Below are 25,305 nucleotides of genomic sequence, written 5' to 3' on the forward strand. Positions count from 1 at the left end.
GGGGAAGCGTGTGCATGGAAGACATTTTGGGGTACCCTTTAGATCCCGGGTCAGAAAACAATATATGTTCTATTTTATTATATGATTCTTCAATGTGATGCATGTTTAAAGACTCATAACAGATTCTTCAGTGAAGAGAACATGAACAAGCAACAGAGAAAACTGAATAAATCTTGTTTTGACTGATGTGTTAATAATAGTAGTAGTAAAGTTGGAAGGGATCTTGGAGGTCATCTAGTCCAACTCCCTGTTCAGGCAGGAAACCCTACACTATTTCGGACAAATGGCTGTCCAGTCTCTTCTAAAAAACTTCCAGTGTTGGAGCATTTACTGCTTCTGGAGGCAGGCTGTTCCATTGATTAATTGTTCTCACTGTCAGGAAGTTTCTCCTTAGTTCTAGGTTGCTTCTCTCCTTGATTAGTTTCCACCCATTGCTTCTTGTCTTGCCTTCAGGTGCTTTGGAAAATAGCTTCTTTATGGCAGCCCCTGAGATATTGGAATACTGCTATCATGTCCCCCCTTGTTCTTCTCTTCGTTAAACTAGACATACCCAATTCTAGCAACCGTTCCTTATATGTTTTAGCCTCCAGTCCCCTAATCATCTTTGTTGCTCTTCTCTATATTCTTTCTAGAGTCTCGACATCTTTTTTACATCGTGGTGACCAAAACTGGATGCAATATTCCAAATGTGGCCTTACCAAGGCATTGTAGAGTGGTATTAATACTTCACGTGATCTTGATTCTATCCCTCTGTTAATGCAGCCTAGCACTGTGTTGGCCTTTTTGGCAGCTGCAGCACACTGCTGGCTCATATTTAGGTGATTGTCTACTAGGATTCCAAGGTCCCTCTCACAGTTACTACTATTGAGCATGGTGCCACCTATGCTGTACTTGTGCATTTGGTTTTTCTTGCCTAAATGTAGAACCTTGCTTTTTTCACCATTGAATTTCATTTTGTTAGTTAGTGCCCAGTGTTCAAGTCTGTCCAGATCCTTCTGTATCTTAAGCCTGTCTTCTGGAGTGTTGGCTATTCCTGCCAGCTTGGTGTCGTCTGCAAATTTGATGAGTTCCCCATCTATCCCTTTGTCCAAATCGTTGATGAAGATGTTGAAGAGCACTGGGCCCAGAACAGAGCCCTGGGGCACCCCACTACACACTTCCCTCCATATAGATGCAGTTCCATTGAGGACCACTCGCTGAGTACGGCCGGTCAGCCAGCTATGGATCCATCTGGTGGTGATTCTGTCTACCCCACATTTTTCTATCTTATCAAGTAGTAGGTTGTGATCTACTTTATCAAATGCCTTACTGAAGTCCAAGTAAATTATGTCCACAGCATTCCTCTGATCCACTAATTTTGTCACTTGGTCAAAGAATGCAATAAGATTTGTCTGGCATGATCTATTTTTGACAAACCCATGTTGGCTTTTAGTAATGACTTTGTTTGCCTCTAGGTGTTCATTGATTTGTTATTTGATTATCTTTTCCAGGATCTTCCCAGGTATTGAGGTCAGGCTGATAGGTCTGTAATTTCCTGGATCCATTTTTTTTTCCTTTTTTGAGGATGGGAGCTACATCAGCTCTTTTCCAGTCCTTTGGTAGTTCCCCTGTGTTCCAGGATCTTTGAAAAATATAGTTCAGTGGTTCCGATATCACATCTGCCAGTTCCTTGAGAACCTTGGGGTGTAATCCATCTGGTCCTGGCGATTTGAACTCATCTAGGCTGGACAGGTGCTCACTTACCATTTTCTTGCCTATCTTAACTTGTGTTTCTATTTTGTTTTTTATGGCACTAGTTTTGATAGGTTGGTCTGTTTTTTCCCTTTGTGTAAAGACAGATGCAAAAAACCAAGTTAAATAGTTCTGCTTTCTCCCTGTTGCTTGTCACCTTCTTGCCACTTCCACCCACTAATGGACCAATCATTTCCTTCACTTTTTTCTTGTTTTTTACATGTTGAAAGAAGCTTTTTTTGTTATTAAACAGTTTTCATGGAGGATTATTTCTTGGTCCTTGGATGTTAACTAAAAATAAAGTTATTTTTTTCATTGTACCATAATTAACACAGTGATTGTGAATTGGGAAAACAAACTGATTTAGTAAACTGCTATCTATTGAAAAAAGCTGGAAATGCTCAGTTCCATTTTGTGTATAGTTAAAATAGAGTCGGTGTGCTTACGATAGCAGTTTCAAACTGTGATCCTTTGGGAATATATGCAGGAGGCGAATCTCATTGCAGGACTGATTTCTGAGGAAATAGTTTAGGATTAGGGTGTTAAAGGGATATTAGGGTTGAATTAATCAGTTGAATTAATTCACTTCCTGGGATATGTTGCAATGTATACTTTACTTTCCAAGTAGCCTTGGAAAATTCTGAAACCAGCAGAACACTTCACAGCAGTTTCTCCCTTTTTATTATAGAAAGATTAATTTATCTCTTGTACCTGTGTCCTCAGGTGTCTCCACACCATGGGTAACAATAATGGCACTTTCGGGTATGAACGGCAGCATCTTATGGTCCAGTCATGTTAAAGAAGAGATTCTGGGTGTGCAGTGTAAGAATTTGGACTCTGCATTCTCTGTAGAACCTGTCTGCCTTGTTACTGGGACCTCTACATTCCTTAGTCTTCTGAGTGCCTCATCAGGTAAGTTGACTTGGTGCAGCTAATAATTCACACTGTTGAAAATGTGAATGATTGGTAGCCCTTTTCTGACTCGCAAGTTTAATAGAAGGAATAATAATATGTTGTTGGACAGCTTTTTTTTTCTTCCAACACTTGATCTTTTAGATGAGAAGTGTCAATGGTCTACTGTGCCATTGATTTGTCAGCCTTCATTCTTCAGGATTAACCATATGGATTACTTTTAATAAAATAATGTAATCTTCAATAATGGATTCAAAAAGATTCAATAATTTCATTGTAAAACACAATTTTAGAAACATGCAGATTTGTAAAATGGCAAATATTTTGCAGGTCAAACTATATTTTATTCTCCTTCTGCCACCTTCGCCCCGCCCCCCAACTTAGCACTCTCTAGATCAGGGCTTTTCAAATGGTGGTATGCGTACTATTTGTGATACATTAATGAATGGCAGGTGATATGCAGCCCTGCCTAGCCAAGTGTAGTGGGGGAAGGAAAGAGCCAGCCCAGGCAAGGACTTACTGTGAGAGAGTCCTCTGGAGCTGCAGAGTGGCTGGGGCAGGCAAAGGTCCCAGGCTCACTTCTGGCTCAACCCCATGAGAAAGGAGGGGGGGGGCGGAGACAGGAGAGGCTATAAAAGGAGGCAGTTTGGGGGGGGGAGAGAAAAAAAGCAGCAGCCTTGGGAGGAGGCAGAGTCAGCTCTAGCTTCACCGAAGGGAAAGAAGAAGGACGAGGAGGGTGAAGGGAGAGGAGATCAAGCAAGCCGGCCATGAGCCGATCTACAACTGCTGTGGCAGAGCCACCTGTGCTGGCAGCAGCAAACAGGCAAGAAATGCAGTGGGGGAGGGGTCACCCTCCAAGAGGAATGAAAAAAGGCAGCAATGGCTGGAGGTGAGGCATGGGGGAGGGAGGGAGATGGAGAGTGGAAGGATTCTTATGTGCTTTTGTGACTTTGAAGTTCTGGGATTTATGCAATGTGGGCCTTGTGTTCTTAAGGAGTGTTTGGCAATTTCTATTTGGTTGATGGCTGATGTCTCCTGTTAGCTTCTATTGCTCTGCTATTGTTAGCTCTAAGTTTTGCTGCAAAGGATTTTGAAGTATTTTTCTCCTGAATGGATTTTGCCTGCAGCATTCCTTTACTTATGAATGGAGCCATTTGGGGAGGCTGCCTTAGCTGGCAGCCAATACTTATTACATTTTTTTTTCTTCCTTAAGTGCCAGCTGCGCTTCTTAACTTTCCTTTCTAGCCAGTAGCTAATTCTTAAAGGGGAATGTGCCTTTTTTAGCTAATTCACTCAGCAGTTTGTCTTTTCTGTCTCTGAAGGCTTTTCCTTGTTTGATGAATATATGGAAGAGAGAAAATATGGGGGGGGGGAAGGTTCAAATTCTCCCTTCAGAAGGAGGTGGGCATGAGAAAGAGGGAGGCAGGGAAGCAGGGAGGGAGGGAAGTCCTGCCTTAGCACTTGGCCACCAGCAGTCCTGCCATTGACTTTGCTTGTCAAAAGGTTGCAAAAGGGGATCACATGACTCTGGGACACTATGATCATCATAAATATGAATCAGTTGCCAAGCATCCAAATATAAATCACATGACCCAGGGCATGCTGCAATGGTCATACGTGTGAAAAATGGTCATAAGTCATTTCAGTGCAATTGCAACTTTGAACAGGTTTTTTTTTTTGTCATCAAGTTTTTGATACCTTGCTAGGTGTTAACTCGAATATTGCCATATCCTAAAAGTGGTACAATCGGTGAAAAGGTTGAAAAGCCCTGCTCTAGATCACTATTTCTCAATAACTATGAAAAACATAAAGAGCAAGAACTGATGGTGGATCAAACTAACAATACTCACATGCAATCTGGTAGTATAGCCAGTATAATATGAATTTTATGTGAGAACAAAAAACTAATAAAAAATTCTATCTCATCTAAAAATTACTTCATGATTCAAGAAAAAACTAATGTATTATGTTGATTGTACATATTCATATGTAGAATTATAATCCATTAATGGTTTCCAGCTTAAGTTAAATTCTATATCATATTTTTTAGTTACTAGATTATTTTTGACATTTATGCATACTTCCACAGCTTGACCTGCCATTTTTAAATAGGGAATTATATATTATTTCCAGTGAATGCACAGAGTGCCCTGGGACACACATAACTAACTCAGTGTACTTTTGGGTAATATATTTACTAATAACTAATAACTAATAATTATTACAGCAATAATAATAATACTCTCACTCTGTGGGTTGATATACATACCGTATATGCTGGTGTATAAGGCGACTTCCGCAAGCGTTACAATCGGCACCGAAGTCGGGGGTCGTCTTATATGCTGGAAATACTGGTAGTTTCCGGCGTATAAGACGACATTCTAGGCATGTGACTCGGCGCCAAAGACGGAGGTCGTCTTATACGCCGGGTCGCCTTATACGCCGGCATATACGGTACCCATTAGACAGAACTGTGAGAATTAGATGTTCAACAGAGTGATGGCATGAGGGAAAAAACTGTTCCGGTGTCTAGCTGTCTTGGCATTCAATACTCTATAGCAGGGCTTTTCAACCTTTTCATCCACTGTACCATTTGTAGGATATGGTAACATCTGAGTACCACCAGTCGCCTAGCAAGGTGTCAAAAACTTGATGACTAAAAAAAAAGGAAAAAAGTGATAAAGTACAGGTAGTCCTCGACTTACAACAGTTCGCTTAGTGACTGTTCAAAGTTACAATGGCACTGAAAAAAGTGCCCCCCAAGCCATAGCTGAGCAAGACACCTGCCTGCCCGCCCGGCGGTGCTCTTCTTCCTGTCCGAGGTTTTCATTGTTGTGAGCATTTCTGTTGAGGATTGGCAGCGGGGGTAGGGTGGGGGGTATTTGGTTTTTATTCCCCCTGTCTGCTGGGTGGTTGCAGCAGGTTTTGGTCACTTCACATGACCCTGGGACACTATGACCATCATAAATATGAATCAGTTGTCAAGCATCTGAATGTAAATCACAAGACTCCGGAGATGCTGCAACATTCCAGCTGATTGGCGCTTCTTCTGGGCTCAGCAGAAGCGCCCGGATCAGTGTTGCTTTCCAGCTGGAGCCTGTCGCTGATCCTGATGCTTCCACTGAGCCCTGACAGCCCCGAAGAAGCGCCGATCAGCTGGAAAGCAGCACTGATCCTGGCACTTCCACTGAGCCCTGACAGCCCTGCAGCTCCAGCCATCTCTTGCTCAGGCTTGTGCAGTGCTGCCGCCGGTTCAGCTCATTCCCCTCCCCTGCTGCCACTTTTCTAGGATGGTCGCGTACCACCTGCCAGGTGCCAATGTACCACAGGTGGTACCCTTACCACTGGTTGAAAAGCCCTGCTCTATAGCACTTTGTCTTGAGTGAAGGAGGTGTAACAGTTTGTGTTCAGTCTGCAATCATGTGATTACATTTTGGATGTTTAGTAATTGGCTTGTATTTATGACAGGTTGCAGCATCCTGTGGTCATGTGATTGCATTTTGTGATTTTTTTAAAAATGTTTTACAGCAAAAAACACCTATTGGATAAGCTGGATTTAGATTTATGACCACGTGACTTGCTTAACAACTACAGTGATTCACTTAACAAATATTGGAAAATAGTCATAAAATCAAGCCTGGTAACATGTGACTCGACATTAGACTGCAATGGCTTATGAGCAAAATTCTGATCTCAATTGTTGTCACAAGTCAAGGACTACCTATAAATCTAGGACTGCTGGGTTTTGCAACATTATCACCAAATATGAAAAAAACAAACAAGATAAAGGTTTCCAAATTTTTTGAGTTCATGGTGCCCCTAGTGGTCCCCAAACTGTGCCCATCAGCAATAAAAGTTCTATTTATTAAGTAATAACTATGACACTCCTATGGGGTTTGCTGGGGCAGCCCTGGGACAGCGCAGTGCAGGGTTGGGAACCTTGGATCTGACTTAATTACTTGTATTTCCAATGTTCTTTAGAAAATAAATTATTGGAGTTGCAATCCTAACATACCTGGAAAATGCTAAGTTGAGTGCTTGGTAGATGTGACCAGCTTTTGGTTAAAGTTTGTTCAGTTGCCACCTCCCCCTATGCCCTCATCAATCAAGCACACCCTACCTATAAACCCTAGCCAGTTTGTAAGATGCTTCTTGGCTGATACAAATTTTATTGTATATCATCCTTTAGGGAAGCCAGTTTGGACCTTTGATTCCTCCCACTTTCCTAATGGAATTTTGGCTGCTCCAGCTGTTGTTATACCTGATGTGGATGGAGATCGGGTCAGCGATTTGATGGTCTTGACTATTGGTAAAACACAGGTAGGGTGCATTTCCCAAGCCTCGGGCAGGAAGGAGGAAGATCTATACACACTATTTCCTTATAGTTTATTGCAGCCTTTTCCAACAGGGTGTCCAAGCTATTTAGAGAGTAATAGATTAGGGAAGACTAGAACAGGGGTAGGTGACCTTAAACACTCAAAGAGCCATTTGGACCCGTTTCCCAGAGAAAATAAAACATTGGGAGCCGCCAAACTTGCACGCACACACACGCACACACGCGCGCGCACACACACAAGGTGTGTGGAGCTTAATTGAAGAGTTTAATTAAAAAGAAATAGAGGCTGCTGTGCATGAGTTCTCTCTCTCTCTCTTTCTCTTTCTCTCTTTCCTCTCCCTCTTTCCCTCCTCTCTCTCTCCCTTTCTGTCTCTCCCTCTCTCTTTCTCTCTCCTCTCTCTCTCTTTCTCTCTCTCTTTCCTCTCCCTTTCTCTCTTTCCTCTCTATCTTTCTCTCCCTCTCTCTCTCCCTCCTTTCCCTCTCTCTTTTTCTCTTTTCCTCCCTCCCTCTTTCTCTCACTCCCTCTCTCTTTCTCTCTCTCTCTCTCTCTCTCTCTCTCTCTCTCTCTGCAAATGGCATAGGAGGCTGGGAGCTGCAGGAGAAGGCTCAAGGAGCCACATGCGGTTCCGGAGCCGCGGGTTGCCGACCCATGGGCTAGAATAATTGCTTAGCGAATAGTCTTCCACAATGTGCCAGCCTTCTTTTCCAAAGCAGAAAAACATTATAGATTTTTGTTAATTCGCAAACTGCTGTAATATGCTGTGCTCAACTTTCCCCACAGCATCTCTATCTTTCTCTCCCTCTCTCTCTCCCTCCTTTCCCTCTCTCTTTTTCTCTTTTCCTCCCTCCCTCTCTCCCTCTCTCTCTCTCTCTTTCTCTCTCTCTCTCTCTCTCTCTCTCTCTCTCTCTCTCTCTCTCTCTCTCTCTCTCTCTCTCTCTGCAAATGGCATAGGAGGCTGGGAGCTGCAGGAGAAGGCTCAAGGAGCCACATGCGGTTCCGGAGCCGCGGGTTGCCGACCCATGGGCTAGAATAATTGCTTAGCGAATAGTCTTCCACAATGTGCCAGCCTTCTTTTCCAAAGCAGAAAAACATTATAGATTTTTGTTAATTCGCAAACTGCTGTAATATGCTGTGCTCAACTTTCCCCACAGCATCTGATAGATTGGCTAAATAAGGACCTGATAAGATTAACAGGATGCAGCTAGAAAAGTTTAAAAAAATGTTTTTCATCCAGTCTTTCTTGGATGTGCATTAGATAGAGTGAGATTGGATTTCCATCTTCACATTCCTTCTACCTTTTTTTACTTATGTAGCCAGAATTAAGCTTTATCCTGATATCGGGTAAAACTGGAAACCCTGTGGGAGGACCTGTGAAGTACAATATCAATAGAAGAGGAAAACTGATTGGTCCACAGACTTATATCACCAGCCATGGAGCGGTCTACATCCTGTTTGGCTTTGGTAAAATGTCCAGTTGCTTTCTTATTCTTATTTCTAAATCACATTGAAATTACACAGAAAGACTTTCACCCATAAACCCTGGCAGCATCACTTTGGTTCTGACAACAAGCATTTCATGGGCTTCACATTCAGGATATTTATTTATTTAATTTATAAATGCCAAAGTCATATCAAGCATAGCGATTTACATTCCTAAAGAATATCTAATTGGCATGGTGGGTAAAAAATAACATCACTATGGGGCATTACTTTTCTGTAAAACCCAACCATATTCAGTATCTTTTAAAAAGCTTTTATTTCATATATACATATAACTGGCACTATATCACTTAGAAAGGTACCAATTTCTGTCATATAAAAAAGCTAAAAATATAACGATACCTGAGCCAAAAGGAAATGGCCCAAACAGCAGAAGAACAAAAGAGCAGCTTCTAACTGACAAGATGATTTTGGAAAACTGCAAGAGAAGGAACATCAACTTGAATGTAAAAGAAGGCATTCAACTCTCTGCCACATAACTGGATAATCAAGTGCCTAGAAGGAGTCAATAGAAATATTAGAAGCTTTGTGCAAAGATCAATGGCATAGTAGGAGGCATAGTTGCTAGTCAATGGTGATAGACTGGGAGAGATTAATAGCAAGAGTAGAATCTTTCAAGGAGTCTCACTATCACCACTACTGTTTGTCATTGCACTGATTCCTCTGTCAACAAAACAGAACAAGTCAGGCCATGGCTATCAAACATCAAAAGCATCTGCCAGGCTATCCCACTTCCTTTACATGAGGAATTTGAAGCACCATCTGAAATAGAATCACTGCTCAATACTGTCTGTAAATACAGCGAAGATATTGCAATGGAGTTTGGACTGGGTAAATGTACCACCCTTACCATCAACGGGAAAATAGTGGAAATGGAAGGAATCTAGATGCCCTATTGGAAATAATATCAAGAGTCTGAAGAAGATCACTACAAATATCCGGATATCCTTCAATTTGACATCATCAAGCACACTGAAATTAAGAAATTAGATTTGAACACATGAAGAGAGTACAGGCAGTCCTCGACTTACAACAGTTTGTTTAGTGAGCATTCAAAGTTACAACAGCACTGAAAAAGTAACTTATGACCATTTTTCACACTTATGACTGTTGCAACATAGTCACATGATTTACATTTGGATGCTTGACAACTGTTTCATATTTATGACGGTTGCAGTGTCCCGTGGCCATGTGATCATCTTTTGCAACCTTCTAACAAGCAAAGTCAAATGGGGAAGCCAGATTCACTTAAAAACTGTGTCACTAATTTAACAAAGGCAGTGATTCACTTAACAAGTGTGACAAGAAAAGTCATAAAATGGGGCAAAACTCACTTAACAAATGTCTCACTTAGCAACATAAATTCTGGGCTCACTTGTGGTCATAAGCCGAGGACTACCTGTATAAAAGATCTTCAAGTCCAAACTCAGAAATACAATCAAAGCAATGAACACCTGGGCAATTCCAGTCATTAGATATACAGCTAGAATAGTGAACTGGATTCACGCAGAACTAAAAGCCCTGGATAGGAAGATCAGAAAAATAATGACAATGAATGCAACTATGCAGTGATGTTTACAGATTCTTGCCAATGAGCATAGGCAGATGTGGAATGTTGCAAGTACACCACACAGTTGAAGAAAAGAAAAAGGTATTGGAAGAATATCTGAAGGGCACTAAAGAAGATGCACTGGAGATGCACAAAAGATTCTGGAGCACTGGGGAACTACCGGAGGACTGGAAAAGAGCTGATGTAGTTCCCATCTTCCAAAAAGGAAAAAAAAATGGACCCAGGAATTTATACACCTATCAGCCTGACCTCAATACCTGGGAAGATTCTGGAAAAGATAATCAAACAACGAATCAGCAAACACCTAGAGGCAAACACAGTCATTACTAAAAGCCAACACGGGTTTGTCAAAAACAGATCATGTCAGACAAACCTTATTTGCATTCTTTGACCAAGTGACAAAATTAGTGGACCAGAGGAATGCTGTGGATATAATTTACTTGGACTTCAATAAGGCATTTGATAAAGTAGATCACATACTACTACTTGACAAGATAGAAAAATGTGGGTTAGACAGCATCACCAGCAGATGGATCTGTAGCTGGCTGACCAGCCGTACTCAGCATGTGGTCCTCAATGGAACCACTTCTACATGGAGGGAAGTGTGTAGTGAGGTGCCCTTGGGCTCTTTTCTAGGCCCAGTGCTCTTCAACCAGTGGAACAACCTGCCTCCAGAAGCGGTGAATGCTCCAACACTGCAAGTTTTTAAGAAGAGACTGGACAGCCATTTGTTTGAAATGGTATAGGGTTTCCTGCCTGAGCAGGGGGTTGGACTAGATGACCTCCAAGGTACCTTCCAACTTTATTATTATTATTATCGATCATCGCACAGTCAGCCAGATGTTCAGACTGGATTTGGCATTTTGTCTACCTATCGAGTCCTTACCCAGGACCTGGGCTAGGCAGATGGGGATGTTTGATGGTATTACAGATATCGTCGCAGGATGGAAGCAGTTCCTAATAAGGCCGCCTTTTGCAATTGACTAATAGCGAATTTGTCAATGCCAATGGTGTTCAAGTGGTGCTCCAGTTATTATTATTATTATTATTATTATCATCATCATCATCATCATCATCATCATCATCATCATCATCATGAAAACTTACTGAATACCAGAGAGATCAAACTGGTGTACAAGAAAGACCATATGAAGAATAAAAAAGCAACATAGCAAGGCAAAATATTACATGGCCAATACACAAAAAAACTAGCAAGCAAATTAGATAGCAGAAAAAAACTGGCAATGGCTAAGAGTCATAAAGTTGAAGAAAGAGACAGTGGGATTAATTCCGGCTGCACAAACTAAGCTTTAAGAACAAATGCATACAAAGCTAGAATTGGGAAGGTGTTAACAGACAGCAAATGCTATCTGAAGAAAGAGTGGCCGCCTGCTTAGCTGCTGCCAGACAATCACAAAGACTGAGTGCAAACAATGGCATGGCAGAGTAGCAATAATGTAGCATTGGAAGATCTGCAAGAAATACCATTTGTTTGCAGGCAAGAACTAGTGGAAAACAAAATAGACAGAGTAATAGAAAATGGCAAAAGAAAGCAAAGATAGTATCAATCTTAATATGCACCTTGGGTGCAATCTGAAAACATCTGGAGTACCACTTGAACACCCTCAGCATTGACAAAACCACCATCAGTCAATTGCAAAAGGCAGCTTTATTTGGAAAAACTTACATGCTGCAGCAATACTTTTAACATCATCAAACAACATCTGTCTTTCCCGCGTCTTGGAAAGGACTTGATAGGTAGGTAAAAATGCCAAATCCACCCTAAACATATGCGATCAACCACAATAATAATTTGGATAATGTGTCACATTAATGCAAATACAAAGAGTCCTGTAGGAGAATTTTATAAATGCTATAAATGAGTCTTGAAACATGTATTGGCCTGTAGTGCAGAAGTAGTTCATGTGTTCCACTAAGTGAGTCCAGGGTTTGCCATGTCTTTTCTGAGAAAGCTTGAAGACTAAATGTAAAGGGTTCTGATAGAAAAATCCACAGACCCACCATGAAGTCTCCAAGATCTACTGAACAAAAATATGATTATTGTAGAATGGCTATTTTTTTTATCTGTATACATATAAAGGCTCTCATAATGATGGGATGTCCCTACTGCAACCTGAATGCCTTTAGCTTTCCAGCTCCTGACTGATTTCATACCTGCTTTATCAAAGACAAGAGAATTTTAGAGTTTGTATTTTCTTTCTACCTAGGTCCGATCTATGCAGTTGCTTTACGAGATATCTTTGCTCAGGCAAGAAATCATGATAATTTCCCTCCAGTGCTGCAGCACGAAGAACCAGAGTGGGAGAAACACAGATCGGTCAATATGTTAGAGTTCATTGATATTTACAGGTGGGACACTATCTTTTCTCTACAGTGAAATTTGTGAATCATCCAGTCTTAATTCAGGGTGAAAGGCATGAAACTTCAGCTGGCTAAAGATTTAAAGAAATGAGTGTGATGATATAGGTTTTCTTTTTTTTTAAATGGTTGCAACTGCTTAAAGGAGTGTTTTTCCTTTCATTAGGTAGACCATTGAAGTTGACTGTCCGATTATTTTTGTTGTTGTGATCCAAGTCCAATATACATATACTGTAAAACTAAGATTAAACTAAAACTGCAATTGGGCAAGAGCAATGCGTCATGCACTGGAAATATCTATGTATTACAAAAAATTGTTATGACCTTTAATTGGATGAAATAATGAACAACAATTTTCGATCCATGACTCCCGAGGGAATGAAATTTGAGGAGATTGTAGCTTTTGCTGGGCTGCTGCTGTGGTCATATGATCTCCATTTTCAATGTTCTGTGAGTTTCCCAGCCAATCTTGCAATCTCTTGCTTTTTGCCCCACCCAACAACAGTAATTTACCTGCCTATTGGGAAGGACTGGGGGAAAGAAGGGAGGAGGGAGTAAGAGAAGGAGGGAATTTTCCAGTGCGCCTGCCAGATTCCCACAAGGAAACTCAGTGGAGAAGCCAGCAGGAAGTTAGAGGTTGCTCCTGCTACCACTGCATTTTGTCAATCCTTGATCATTCTGTCTTACTGTTTTAGGTAAGGAAATATCTTTGAAATGGTGACTGAATGGGGCATGGGTTGTCTATTAGACACTAAAAATGAACCTATAAAACTATACAAAACAGAACAAATAAAAAAAAACCTCAAAAAATAACTAAGAACATAAAAACCTGAATCATAAAGTAGCTAAAATTAGCCCTAAATTTACAGATAGTAACTAATAAACAATAAGAATTATCTAGTTTGAAAATGGAAATTAATATTTAGTGGTTAAAAATTAGAGTTAAAAGGTTGGGATAGGAATAGTTCTTTCAGATTATATTACTTAAAATATTTATCAATCTGGGCACAGACACATCTGTAACACTAGCAGAGGGGCTGTATATGGAGATAAGTATACATAATGCTATTCTAGGTCCTGGATAAGTACATAGGGCTGTGAAACCTAGGGCTCCATTGGTATCTTATAGTGGGCACAGAATTATCTGCAGGCTGCATGGATGTAAATCAGGAGTAAGGAACTATGGCCCTTTAATGACTTATGGACTTCAACTCCTAGAATTCCTGAGCCAGCCATAAGTCATAAAGGGGTCATACCAGTAGTTCCCTACCTCTGATGTAAATAATGGTCTGCTTTGACCCTACTTAGAGTCTGTCAGAGTGTGTATTATGCTACACAATATTGTGTATTATGTGTGTATTATGCTACACAAAATTTTGTGTGTATTATGCTACACAAAATTTTGCAATGTGGTATGGTTCATTGTCCTGCATCACTGAGCATGTGACATGCAGCTTCTTTGTTCTTCTCTAGAGGGCAGACCTGGGGCCTCAGGCACAGGCAGCCTCTGAAAGCTTTGAATGCAGCTCTTTGAACCCGCCCAAAAGTGATCATTGAATTCTAATATGTAATCTGGCAGAAAGGAACATTATTAAAGAACATGGGCTGTAATTGTATTGATTTATTTTAGTTAGTTTAATCTAATTTAATGAAATTAAATCATTTTGGATTTTTCCTGTTTTACTTGTTTTCTGAAAAAAAACAAAACAAAACCCAGATATCTAAACACTTTGCATACAGGTAAGTCCTTAACAACCATTCATTTAGCAACAGCGACTTATGATCATCTTTGCACAATGCTATGGGTTTCCCCTCCTAAGGAGTTCCATTGGGTGGGTATCAAGAAGAAGGGCCTTCGCCATGGTTGCTCCCTCCCGGTGGAACATCATCCCTGCAGAAATAAGATTGGCCTCCACTTTGACACTCTTTTGCAAGGCCCTGAAGACATGGTTCTGTCAATGAGCCTGGGGACCCCAAAATGATATCGAGCCCATCAGATGGCTTGTTTGATTATTGCCGCTGTGTGTGTGTGTGTTTGTTGCTTTTTATATTGTTTTTTGCATTGGGATTTTATCCTTGTAAACCACCCAGGGTCATTGAGAGTGAGTTGGGCAGCCATATAAATAAAAAGTAATCAAAATTCAGGCACTTGACAACCTACATGTGTTTATAAAGACTGTAGCATCCCAGGGTCGTGTGATTGCCATTTGAGACCTTCCCAGCTGGATTCCAACAAGCAGAGTCAATGGGGGAAGCTGGATTTGCTTAACAACCACACAATTCACTTAAGAACTGCAGTAATTCACTTAACAACCATGGCAAAAAAGGTTATAAAAATTTCCAATTGCCTTGCTTAATAACAGAAATTTTGGCCCCAATTGTGGTTCTAAGTCAAGGACTACCTGTATACTCTATTTATTCCTTAGCAAAGTGCAGGACAATTTCTTTAACCCTAACACAAACATTTTATACTGGAATTAGTTTTTAATATTCTGTTCAAATTATGCTGCAATATTTCTGGTGGGCTTAAAAAGTGAAAGTCTGAAGTGTCTCTCACATACTCTGAGCAATACACAAGTTGTTTAGATGTTGCTCCAGACTATTTACAGAACCTTCTCCTTCATGGGAATTTAACTATGGTTTGATTGAGAGTTTGTCTCAGCATCTATCTGCATTTGGTAACCCTATCTTATAAGAATGCTTGGACACTAACAACTCTCCTTCACTCTTTTTCTATTACAAAAAAGCTATAAGGGATAGCATAAATGTCTTGGCCCAGGTGCTTTCTCTGAGCCTCAAATACCCAGCACAATTGTTGTGAGATTAAAATTAGAAGACTCCAAGGACAGAAACCACAATAAAATCCTGCTGAATGAATGGTAGTAATTACCCAGCATGGGCTAATCTAGAAAAGCTAAACTGAGTCAGAACTATTTTTTAAGATAAATTTTTATTGCTTTTATAATAATAACAGAAAAATAAAAAAGAAGGTACAGACCTGGTTAATACTTGAAGCAGAGGCCATCAGAAAGTCCTAGGCTTATACAATAGATTGGAAATTAAAAAAAAACACATTAGAAGAAAAAATGGGAAACCTTTTCTGTACAACACTGCTGCCATGACCAGAAAAGCAGTAGGAATTGAGTATACTGGAAAAATGATTGACATTACTGTAATTTACTCATTACTTTTGTTTGCTCTCTGCATCTTGCAGTGGAGGCGTTGTGTTTCTACAGGCAGTGAAATCTCCTGACAGCAATTGCAGTGACCTTTTGATCACTACTGAACATGGTTTGACTTTACTTCAAGGTCAGGATTTGGAACAGCGTTGGACTCTAGTACAGCCGGATATTGACAGGTTACTAGATTTGGGAGGGGGTGTGACTTTTTCTGCTTCTGCTATTAAGCTTATATGTAATGGCAGATTAATGGGGAACGACTCTTGTTAGTGTTAATTTATAGGTGCTTCCTCTCAGCTTTGGGAGTGTTTTTCTCTTAAATCAGCTTTCCTTAAACTTGGTTAAGCTGGCTAGGGTTTTGGGGAGTTGGCATTCAGCGCATCTAGTGAATCATCAAATTGGGTCAGGTTGATCTGTTTGTGAAGAGCCACTGGAGAACAGCTCTAGGCAACTGAAAGCAGATATATTCATCTGAACCTTTGATGGGCTGGAGTTTTTTAATTATTCCATTAATATAACATGTCTGTAATGTGTCTTAAGCTGATTCTTAGACATGAAAATAAGTTAAAATGTAGAGGAAAGTAATTACTGAAATTAACATCAACATTTATCATTATGTAAGCAGGGAACTCGTTCTATTTTTGGCTAGACAGTTATTCACTTACCTGCCACATTCTTGCTAATAACCCTTATTAATGGAAATTTCTCTGTTCATGAATATGACTAGCCTTTTTCGGCTTCAAGTGAGCAATAAATATATTTCCCCTTTGTAGTTGTTTGGCTCATTTAAGTTATTCCCTTGGTGTTAGATAAACAAGTACATCTTTAGTTTATGCCATGGATGTTCATGTGTGCATTCTGCCAGTCTTCTGCCAGTTTGTCCTACATAGTGGTTGCTGCAGTTCTTACACTGTATGTTGTAGAATAGATGACTCCTGTTTTTTTTTCTGGGGTTGCTGGATCTTTTGGTTTGCTTAGGATGTTAGAATGCATCCATGAACACCAACTGGTAGTCAAAAGGCATGATGAAAATTCTTTAATTTCACAACACATAGACAGATTTAGCCATAGTTTTAATTGGGAAAATGTGACAATCCTAGACCAGGCCAAATCCAAAAATTCCAGGGAATTTCTAGAAGCCTGGCACTCTGACAAAATCAGCCATCAACAAACACATAGGCATTAGTAGCATCTATAGACTATGCAAAAGAGACAATCAACTAGCCCAAAAGAGAAGAAGACTCCAGCAGCTCCCCACCAGTAATCAGCACTCAGATCAGCATAGATTAACCCCAAGGTCAGCTTCAGACCAATAATCAAGTAAACAATACCCCAGTCAAGAAACTGCCAAAGAGCCATTAGTAAACAGCCCAAGGAAAGAATCCTTAAGACTGTCCCCACCAACCCACACAAGCAAGACTCCAGAATATAAACTGACAGCAAACAGCACTCTGTACTAACACTGATGATGTTACCTAGTTAGGGTAATGAAATGTTTGCAAGAAAACAAGCAAGCTCACAACAATTACTGGTTAGGAGAGCAGATTCAGTGGACAAGCAGTCTGGTATTTTCTGACAAAGTCTGGACTCCTAGGAATGCAGAAGTGCTCCAATGAAGGAAAATTTACTTCTCTCCAGGCATGGACATAGGATGTTTGCTTTGTCTACTTTTCAGTCTGACTGCTTTCTTCATTTTTGCAGCCAGCCTTGCCCAGGGTTCTTCAATGATGATCAAACTTCGGACTTTATGCTTCAGGCACGGCATGGAAATGTCTCTAGAAAGGTGCAGTCACTGCTTTCTTACAGTACAATCCTGTACAATCTAATTATTCAGGCAGGTAGCTCCAAAATAAATATTTATTACCGTGTATTCCGGCATATAAAATGACTGGGCATATAAGACGACCCCCAACTTTTGAGAAGATTTTCAGGCTTTAGAAAGTCATCTTATACGCCAGAAAATACAGTACAATATTGAATTTCTATTTATAGATGAGCACAATAGGAGCTCCTTTGCTGCTAGAAAGCTTTGTCCTGTTAGTGCTTATTTCTGTAAAAAAATAGGGCTGGCCACTAGGGAGCAGATTGATTTTAAATTCAGAGAACAGCTACCGGTACATTTTTTCTCAACCCAATGCTGGTTGGAAATTCTGCATTTGAAAAGCACCAGATTGGGAAAGATTTGCATAGCTGCCCAATGTGCACTTTACAGTTGATCCATTGTAATTCCCTTCCCCTGGTATTTTGGATTTTAATTCCTAGAAGTTGTGATTAATGGCAGCATAATGTCCAAGCCATTTAAATGTGTCTGTTCATGTAGCTTTTTTCTAAACAGTGACCACAAGAATTTGATTATACTTATCATATGATCATTCATTTCTGAGAATTAAGGACCAAACTAGACAATGTGTATCTTTTTAGAATGGTAATTAAAGGGAACACAACAGAAGTGGAAAGGGTGTTTAATCCCCTTTTCACTTCTCTTCCACTTTTCCCTTCTTCTCCCCTGAAGTTTTATCTTGCTAATTCTTTGTTTCTCTGTTTTCAGATTCTTGTTGTGGATGGCAAATCAGGACTGCCAGCTTGGAGTTATGAGCTGCCATATCACATGAGAAAATCTGATGCACTGTCAGTGCTGACTTTGGACAAAAAATCTGTCTTTCTTTTCTGGGCTAATGAGAAACAATCTCTCTTCAAAAGCTTGGTGAGTGCAGAGTTCTTGAGTTTGGAGGAGGCATTTGCCCTGAAACCACACTACCTAAATTATTGTTGAAAACAAGCTGCAGTTATATAAGGGCATGAAAAACATTTTGCCCATTTTATCTTCTTTTTCTGATTTTATGTATTTCTGGAACTTTGAAACAATATTTTTTGGGAAAAATATTTTTATTTCTGTGAATATTTTCCTGGCCCTTTTCTTTAAAATCAAAGGATTCTTCCCTAAAAGTTATGGGCCATAATCTATCATGCTGTGTAGATTAGGTTGGTAGATAGATGGTTAATTTTTCTGTCTAGGGCTGAGAGAGAGAGACTGGCTCAAAGTCACCCAGTCAGCTTCAGTTGCCTATAGGTCTTTCTTCTCTTAGTGCAGTAAAGACTACATTTCTTTCTCTCTTCTCCTCCCCCCCCCCCATATTTACATGTCCTTTAGCAAAAAACATTAGCCTACTGCAATATAGTAGCTGCAAAATCCAGGCATTTTGCATTTTAAAGCATATAAATGATAAGAAATAAGTTTTTAAAAGCCAATAAATGTTTGCACCCACATTTCTTCCTAGGAAAGGAATTCCACATGAGGCTTCCATTTCTCTTGTACCTGCCTGTCTGAGCACTCTTTATAGTAGATTGACAAGTAGGGCCAGAGTAATATAAATACAGGGAATGCTTGAATATGTTGATCTCCGATTATGAGATTGTAAGAATCTTAAACTGGATTTGGAAGCAAATTCCAGTTCTGAATAGATGAGCTTCTTATTTCCATGTATCCTAATTGCCATTGGCAAATTATGGAAGCTACAGACAAATCATCTGAAAACATTAAATTGTCTTTTCCTTTGAAATTTCATACTAGCTACGGTACCTTAGGAAGGGTAAATATTTTTCCATATTTGGCATGTTGATTATTTTTCAAATGCTTGCCAGTTTCATTAAACTTTTTAACCATAATGAGTTGGACATGTTTGTCAGATCACATATGTTGGAAGGTGTAACCATGTTTATTTTGAACCTGTGTTTAACCTGGCATGCCCTAAATATAAATCCAAGATAGGGAACTCACTTTACATTTTAGGAGAACTATTTAGCAACTACAAGAGTGTCCATGTCTTCGAAAATAATAGTATTCATGTTCCATCTGTCTTTTAATAAAGGAGTTTATTACTCTGTCAGTAAGCAGTAGTAATATTTATTACTGCAATGCAGCTTTGACCACCTTGAGATAATCTTCATGCCATGCTTGCATAAACAGTCTTTATTCATCTCAGCCAAGCTATATCACTATACACAATAATTGACCAAACTCTTAATGCTAAGTCTGATAAATCCACACAGGCATTACATATGTAAGGAATTGAAGAAAATACATTTAATAAATAAGGGCTAGCACGGGAAGAGAGAAATCTGGTACTCGTATGTTATTGTTGTGTTTCTATTCTTTCTAATGACTTTTCCTTACCCTGTCTGTGCATTTCCTCCATTGATCATCGGAATACCTATGAGAAGAAAACATTAGAAGGTTAAAAAGCAACCTTTTAAAATTCTTGTTTTCATTTTAGTTTCTTTCATCTCACTGTTGCTATCATTATTAACTTAGGCGATACTAACAAACATATAAAGTGCAGTCTTGATTCTTCCTTAACCTATGGATTTGGGCAAACCACTGCCTTCCCCCCTTCTCTTGGAATAAAATAAAATAATAAAATGAAATAAAATAAAATTAAAATAAATAAAATAAAATAATAAAATAAATAATAAAATAAAATCTGACTCTCAAGAATTTTTTCAAGGAACACTGGCAGATATTGTGAACTCTGGTAATTTAACTTATTAGCAATATTGAGGTTAGTGGAGGAGGCATCAAGATGAAATAGTGATAATTGACATAAACTGATTTTTATGGGAATTTGAAGAAGGTAATAACTGCAAATGTCCACGTACTGACTGCTGTTTGATCATCAGAAGCTTTTTTCATCTCTGTTCCAAGTTGCTTTAGATTCTTTTAATTACACTATGTAATCTTGTGTTTTGCAGTATAGCTGTCATCATCCTTTACCACTGGTCATGCTGGCTGGGGCTATAAAATTGGTCTGCAACAGGGGTTTCAAACTGCCGGCCCGCGGGCCGGATGCATTATAACGAAACTGCACCCACTCCATTGCCAGCAATGGAAAAAAAGTCACGACACATCATCTGACGTTGCGAGTTTGACACCCCTGATCTAAAAGGTCTACTTTGATTCTGTTGAAATGAGTGGGATGAATTAAACAGGGGCCCTTTATGACTGCTGCTATTGTTGCTGCTGTTTTAGGAACCCAGGCCAAGGATTCACCATCTTTATCTTCTTCATCCTACTTTCCCTTCAGTCCTTTTGGACCTGAGTAATACGACAGACCCAGTAATTGCTTCATCTAGTGAGTATGCCAGGAAAAATAGGAAAGGAAAAGCCAAGTATGCTTAAATAAATGCCGAAAGCTGTCCTAGTTTGTGATGGCTAATAATGGCTCAATTCTCTTTTTTGCTGGGTTGTTTGTAGTACTTAAGCCTCTTAGTTAAATATTGATTTCTCTTTTAAATGCACAATGCATTCAGTTATTTGCATATTTCATTAAACTGGCCTAGGCTGTTAAGGATCTAAAATACCGAAGGTGTGTTTTTCTTGGCATCTTATATTCGTCTAATGAAATTGGTTGCATTTATAAGTGTTAAATGTTTTGTTGCAATTACAATTTCTGCTGTTGTAAACGTGCTAAGAGTTCAGATTGTTTTTGCTTGTTTGTAATTGTGCAGTCAAAAATGCTACGTGATTATGACCTTGTATCTGTTCTGCAGAGTATTCATAGCAATTTCAGACCGCTGATCACCGTGTCTAGCTTTTAGCTGTAAGTTGTAACTAGAAGCCAAACCTGAATTCATTTAAGAGCAGCTAATAAATATTAGCTTTATGAATCTGCACGTGAGTTATTGAACACCAGTAACTGGTTGTTTTGGTTCCCCTTTTCATCTGTTAGTTGGAATAAATGATCTTCAAAAAGATGCCTTTTATATTACTGTGACAAGAAGTCCCACTTCTGAACACCAGCCAGGGGTTCTGTCTGTTAGGAAGCTTCGTCTGCGGTGGGCATTGATGACACAGAGCCGGGATGTACCTCTGAAAGACACAGATCCCAAAATCAATCATGGGGAACTGAGGCGGATTCTTTCTAGGATCAAATTTATTGATCTTGCTCAGAAGGTAATATTAATGGGGTTTAAATGTGCATGTAAGAGGGTGGAGAACTAACTTGATTATTCTATTGAAGAGGAAGCAAAATGATGTTCTGGTAAATTACAGAATAAAAGAGTTAAGCAACTGCTAAGCTATATGATTTCTCTGCATTGATGTGGAAAGAATTGGCCTTTGTCCTGTTCTGATTATACTGTGGCTCATTTATCTGGAAAATGCTTAAGTGAGGCCTCAAGTAAGCAATTGCGGATTAAAGTTTAATGTTTTAATTCATTTTCCCCAGTACAGAAGTTAACTTGCATGACTCAGAAATGTGGTATAGTAGCTAAATGTAGACAATGTGGATTTTTATGTTTTTATTTGCTTTATATTTGTATTGTGCTTTTGGGGTCAAAAAGTGACAATAAGATTCAGATTGGACAGTGAGACCTTTAGGAGAAGAATGAATTCTGTATTCATGGATGAACTGACCAATTCCTCAAGTACATAAAAAAGATCAATTTTCAGAGCTACTACGTGGAAATGTGGTTGAGACTTCCTGACCTTTTTCTGAACTTCTGCAGAGTATTTCCATATATTAGAAGATTGCAGAATCTCTGAAAAGGGAGTCTTTTTCTTTAAAAAAAAAAATAGAAGAAGAAAATGGATAACACTCCAGTAGATAAATTGGAAATTGTTTTCTTAATTCAGATTGAACTTTCAAATATAGTTAGTGGTATTCTCTGGCAAGAGCAGGCTTGTTTCTCTAATCTTTTGTGATCTTTGGTGCAGGAGAGCTGCATAGATAAGTTCAAATACATTTATATAATTCACATATTATTGTAAGCCATTATGTGTTTGGTTAACACAATGTGTGAATTCAAATTACAATTTGTGTATTATGGTTTACAGATTAGCTTGATGGGAGAACCTAACTAATTATAAATTATTCAACAAATCATGTTTAACTAAAATCCTGGTTCTGACTACTCTCTGGCTGACTTGATGCGGTTGATGTTTCATCTTTCCTTCTCCCAACATGCTGTTACTGGTAACTCTGCCTTGGCATATCTGATACCTTTTTTTCTCCTCCTTTTCCCTATCTCAGTTCTAGACATATATATCGTGTTCTGAGTGACAAATATGGAGTTCAATGTCTACAACCAAGCTGGTTAGTCAGACTTTATGAAAACTTCAGTTAATGAAGAATGGGGACTAAGCCCAGATGTTTTAGGACTGGGAAAGCCGAACTGTTCATCCTTAAGTATCCTGACTTGAAGGAAAGCTGGTCATCCCTTTGTTTGCTATTTATATGTCTGCAGATGTCTTTCCAGGTGGTTTGAATGTGTGTATTTAAACAGGGATATTGGGTTATGTGTGTATAAATATATTGCTACCTTAATTTATGAAATATATTAAAAAGTTCCTATTTATATTGTAAAAGTATTTAAGCTCCTATTTATATTGTAGAGGTATTTCAGTGTACTCTGCCTTTTGCCACTATTCCGTTGACTGGCATCCTTCACTCTGAGTTTCTTCATTTTTTTTTAGCTTCCATTTCTTTTAGGATTATTCTTTTTTTCCATTTAGTTATTCCTATCTTCCATGTCCAAATCCATAATTCATAGTGAACGATATTATGTGTCCTAGTGCTGCTTGACTGCATGCATACATGCATGCACTAATTAATTAATTAATTAATTAATTCAGATTGAATTAACTACTGAAAGTTAGTCTAGTGACCATCAGATGACCATATGAATCTAGAATCAATCTATTCAATTTATAGGGGACTTTTATATAACCAATGGATAAGATGTTTGTTGTAATGCTCTGGTATATTGACCATATGAATTATGATTAGGCATTCTCAAGGAAATAGCATGATAGATGCTTTTGATGTTAGTATTACACAAGCTTTGGTATTACCTCCTAAAATAGAACTTGTCTATCATTAAATAACGTGATGATGATTCTACCATCTTCTCATAAGATGTTCTCAGTTTTGATTTAAAGTACCGGTATTAAAAAAAACCCAATTCTGAAAGAAGATACAATTGGAGCTTTTTCATAAAAATATGAGAGCCCTAATGAATAAGACCAAAGATCTGTTTATTCTAGCATCCTATTCTGGCTGAACGTATGCCTTTAGAAAAATTGCTAGCCATTTCCTGCTCCTGTTCCCCAACACCTGTTTCCAATACACATATTGGTGACTCCACTGCTTACATTCCTCCTTTATGACAAATGTCAATTTATTCCTGGATCAGGTATGGATCAGGACTACTGCCTTGACAATGTTGAGGGGAATTGCCATACTGGATTGAATTCAAGATCTATACACAACCCCTTTCAAATGTGTTTCTTTATCAGCTTTTATTCTCACAGTAATTCTGAGGCAGTGCCTCACTCTACTGCGCTATTTTTATTTGTACATGTTGCAGAGGAGCTTTGTTAAATGTTAGCACAATTTATAGCACTTGTCTTCCTCACTGCCACCTCCTGGGCTTGTTCTGGTTTTTCAGATAACTTAAATATGTAAGTTAGTCTTCCCTAATTTGGTGTCCTTCAGCTATGTTGTACTGCAACTCTCTTAACAGTCTAAGGCCCTACAGCATAGCAGTAACAATCTAACACAATCATATGTATGACATAAGTGTTTGAGTGTGTTTCCCATAGCTGCTTCACAAGGCAGTTTGATGTATCTGAAAGGCACCCAATTGGAGAAAGCAGTATCTACCTTGCTTCCAGAGTTTCTGTAGCAAGGAAAAATCTGTGTTGCTCATCCTGTTGGGAAAAATTTGAAAACTACTTTAAATGATGACATGCAACCTGAGTTTCTCCCTTCAGTTCAGATTTGATTTATGCCATTTGGTGCTTCTGAGCTTTCCGTGATTGTTTTTTTCCTCTCCCTGTATTTCCTATGCACTTTAAAGAAAAGACTTGTCTGTATGTTGTTCTAAGCTATAAACCTTACCAGAGGAAATAAATGTGTACAGCATATCTCTGTGTCAACTGAGTTTTCTGGCTTCTCTATGGCAATTGAAAATGGGTCTTGAAAATAATAAAATTAGAGTCTGTAGGCTGTCAGCAGTTAAAAACGCCATGAGAAGCTGCTGTGGGAATATCCATATGTCAGCTGTGATCATATACAGCCTTTTGCCTAGAACAGAGCTTATAGAAATCCTTTCCCCCCCCCCCCCAGGACGAAATCTGATTTATGCAATATTGATAGTTTAGCTATGATGCAATGTTAATTGGCCATTCAGTTAATCATAAAGCTATTCTTCTAATAAGTCTAAAGTTTATATCCATGGACACACATTTTTTAAATTCCACTAAAGTTTGACAAAATGCAGGACATATGGAGTGAAGACAAGGAGAAGCCAAACATATCATTCAGTAAAATAAATCCATATTGTTCAGTCACTATGCAGCTTATGGGTTGACGGGATAAAGTGTCAGTGCCAATCAGTATATATGAGTCTCACCAAGTTCATGTTATTTCATGCTGTTAGCAAGTCCCGAGGTGGTTTTGCTATAGAATGAAATGGAAACACATTTATAGGCCAGTATATTATCCAATAATCCACACTTGTGATTGGATTTTATAAATGTTGATTCTCCCACCATTAAGTAAATAACACAAGATGGGAGCTTAGACTTTAAATATTCATATTTCTCCCAATTCTAACTGAATATAGCAGCCCATGTCTATAATCAGTGAGAAGCTGTGGCCAGCCAGCATAGTCTAGCTTTCCCAAGCCAAATGTTCCC

General features: G+C 39.1%; 1 protein-coding gene across 2 annotated transcripts in view; it reads left to right on the top strand.

Moving 5' to 3' along the window:
* Positions 1–24,531, top strand: part of FAM234B (family with sequence similarity 234 member B) — a 33,628-nt gene extending 9,097 nt beyond the window's left edge. For both annotated transcript variants that reach the window (XM_039354162.1, XM_039354163.1), the window contains 10 exons: positions 2,455–2,643; positions 6,833–6,963; positions 8,294–8,441; positions 12,279–12,420; positions 15,644–15,787; positions 17,310–17,391; positions 18,157–18,312; positions 20,635–20,737; positions 21,335–21,558; positions 22,637–24,531. In XM_039354162.1, coding sequence (XP_039210096.1) covers positions 2,455–2,643; positions 6,833–6,963; positions 8,294–8,441; positions 12,279–12,420; positions 15,644–15,787; positions 17,310–17,391; positions 18,157–18,312; positions 20,635–20,737; positions 21,335–21,558; positions 22,637–22,642 — 1,325 coding nt within the window. In that variant the 3' untranslated portion in view covers positions 22,643–24,531. The remainder of the gene's footprint in view (positions 1–2,454; positions 2,644–6,832; positions 6,964–8,293; positions 8,442–12,278; positions 12,421–15,643; positions 15,788–17,309; positions 17,392–18,156; positions 18,313–20,634; positions 20,738–21,334; positions 21,559–22,636) is intronic.
* The last annotated feature ends 774 nt before the right edge of the window (positions 24,532–25,305 follow it).

Source organism: Crotalus tigris, unplaced genomic scaffold (genome assembly GCF_016545835.1).
Source record: "Crotalus tigris isolate CLP2741 ecotype Arizona unplaced genomic scaffold, ASM1654583v1 scf7180000018548.2558034, whole genome shotgun sequence".
NCBI lineage: Eukaryota > Metazoa > Chordata > Lepidosauria > Squamata > Viperidae > Crotalus > Crotalus tigris.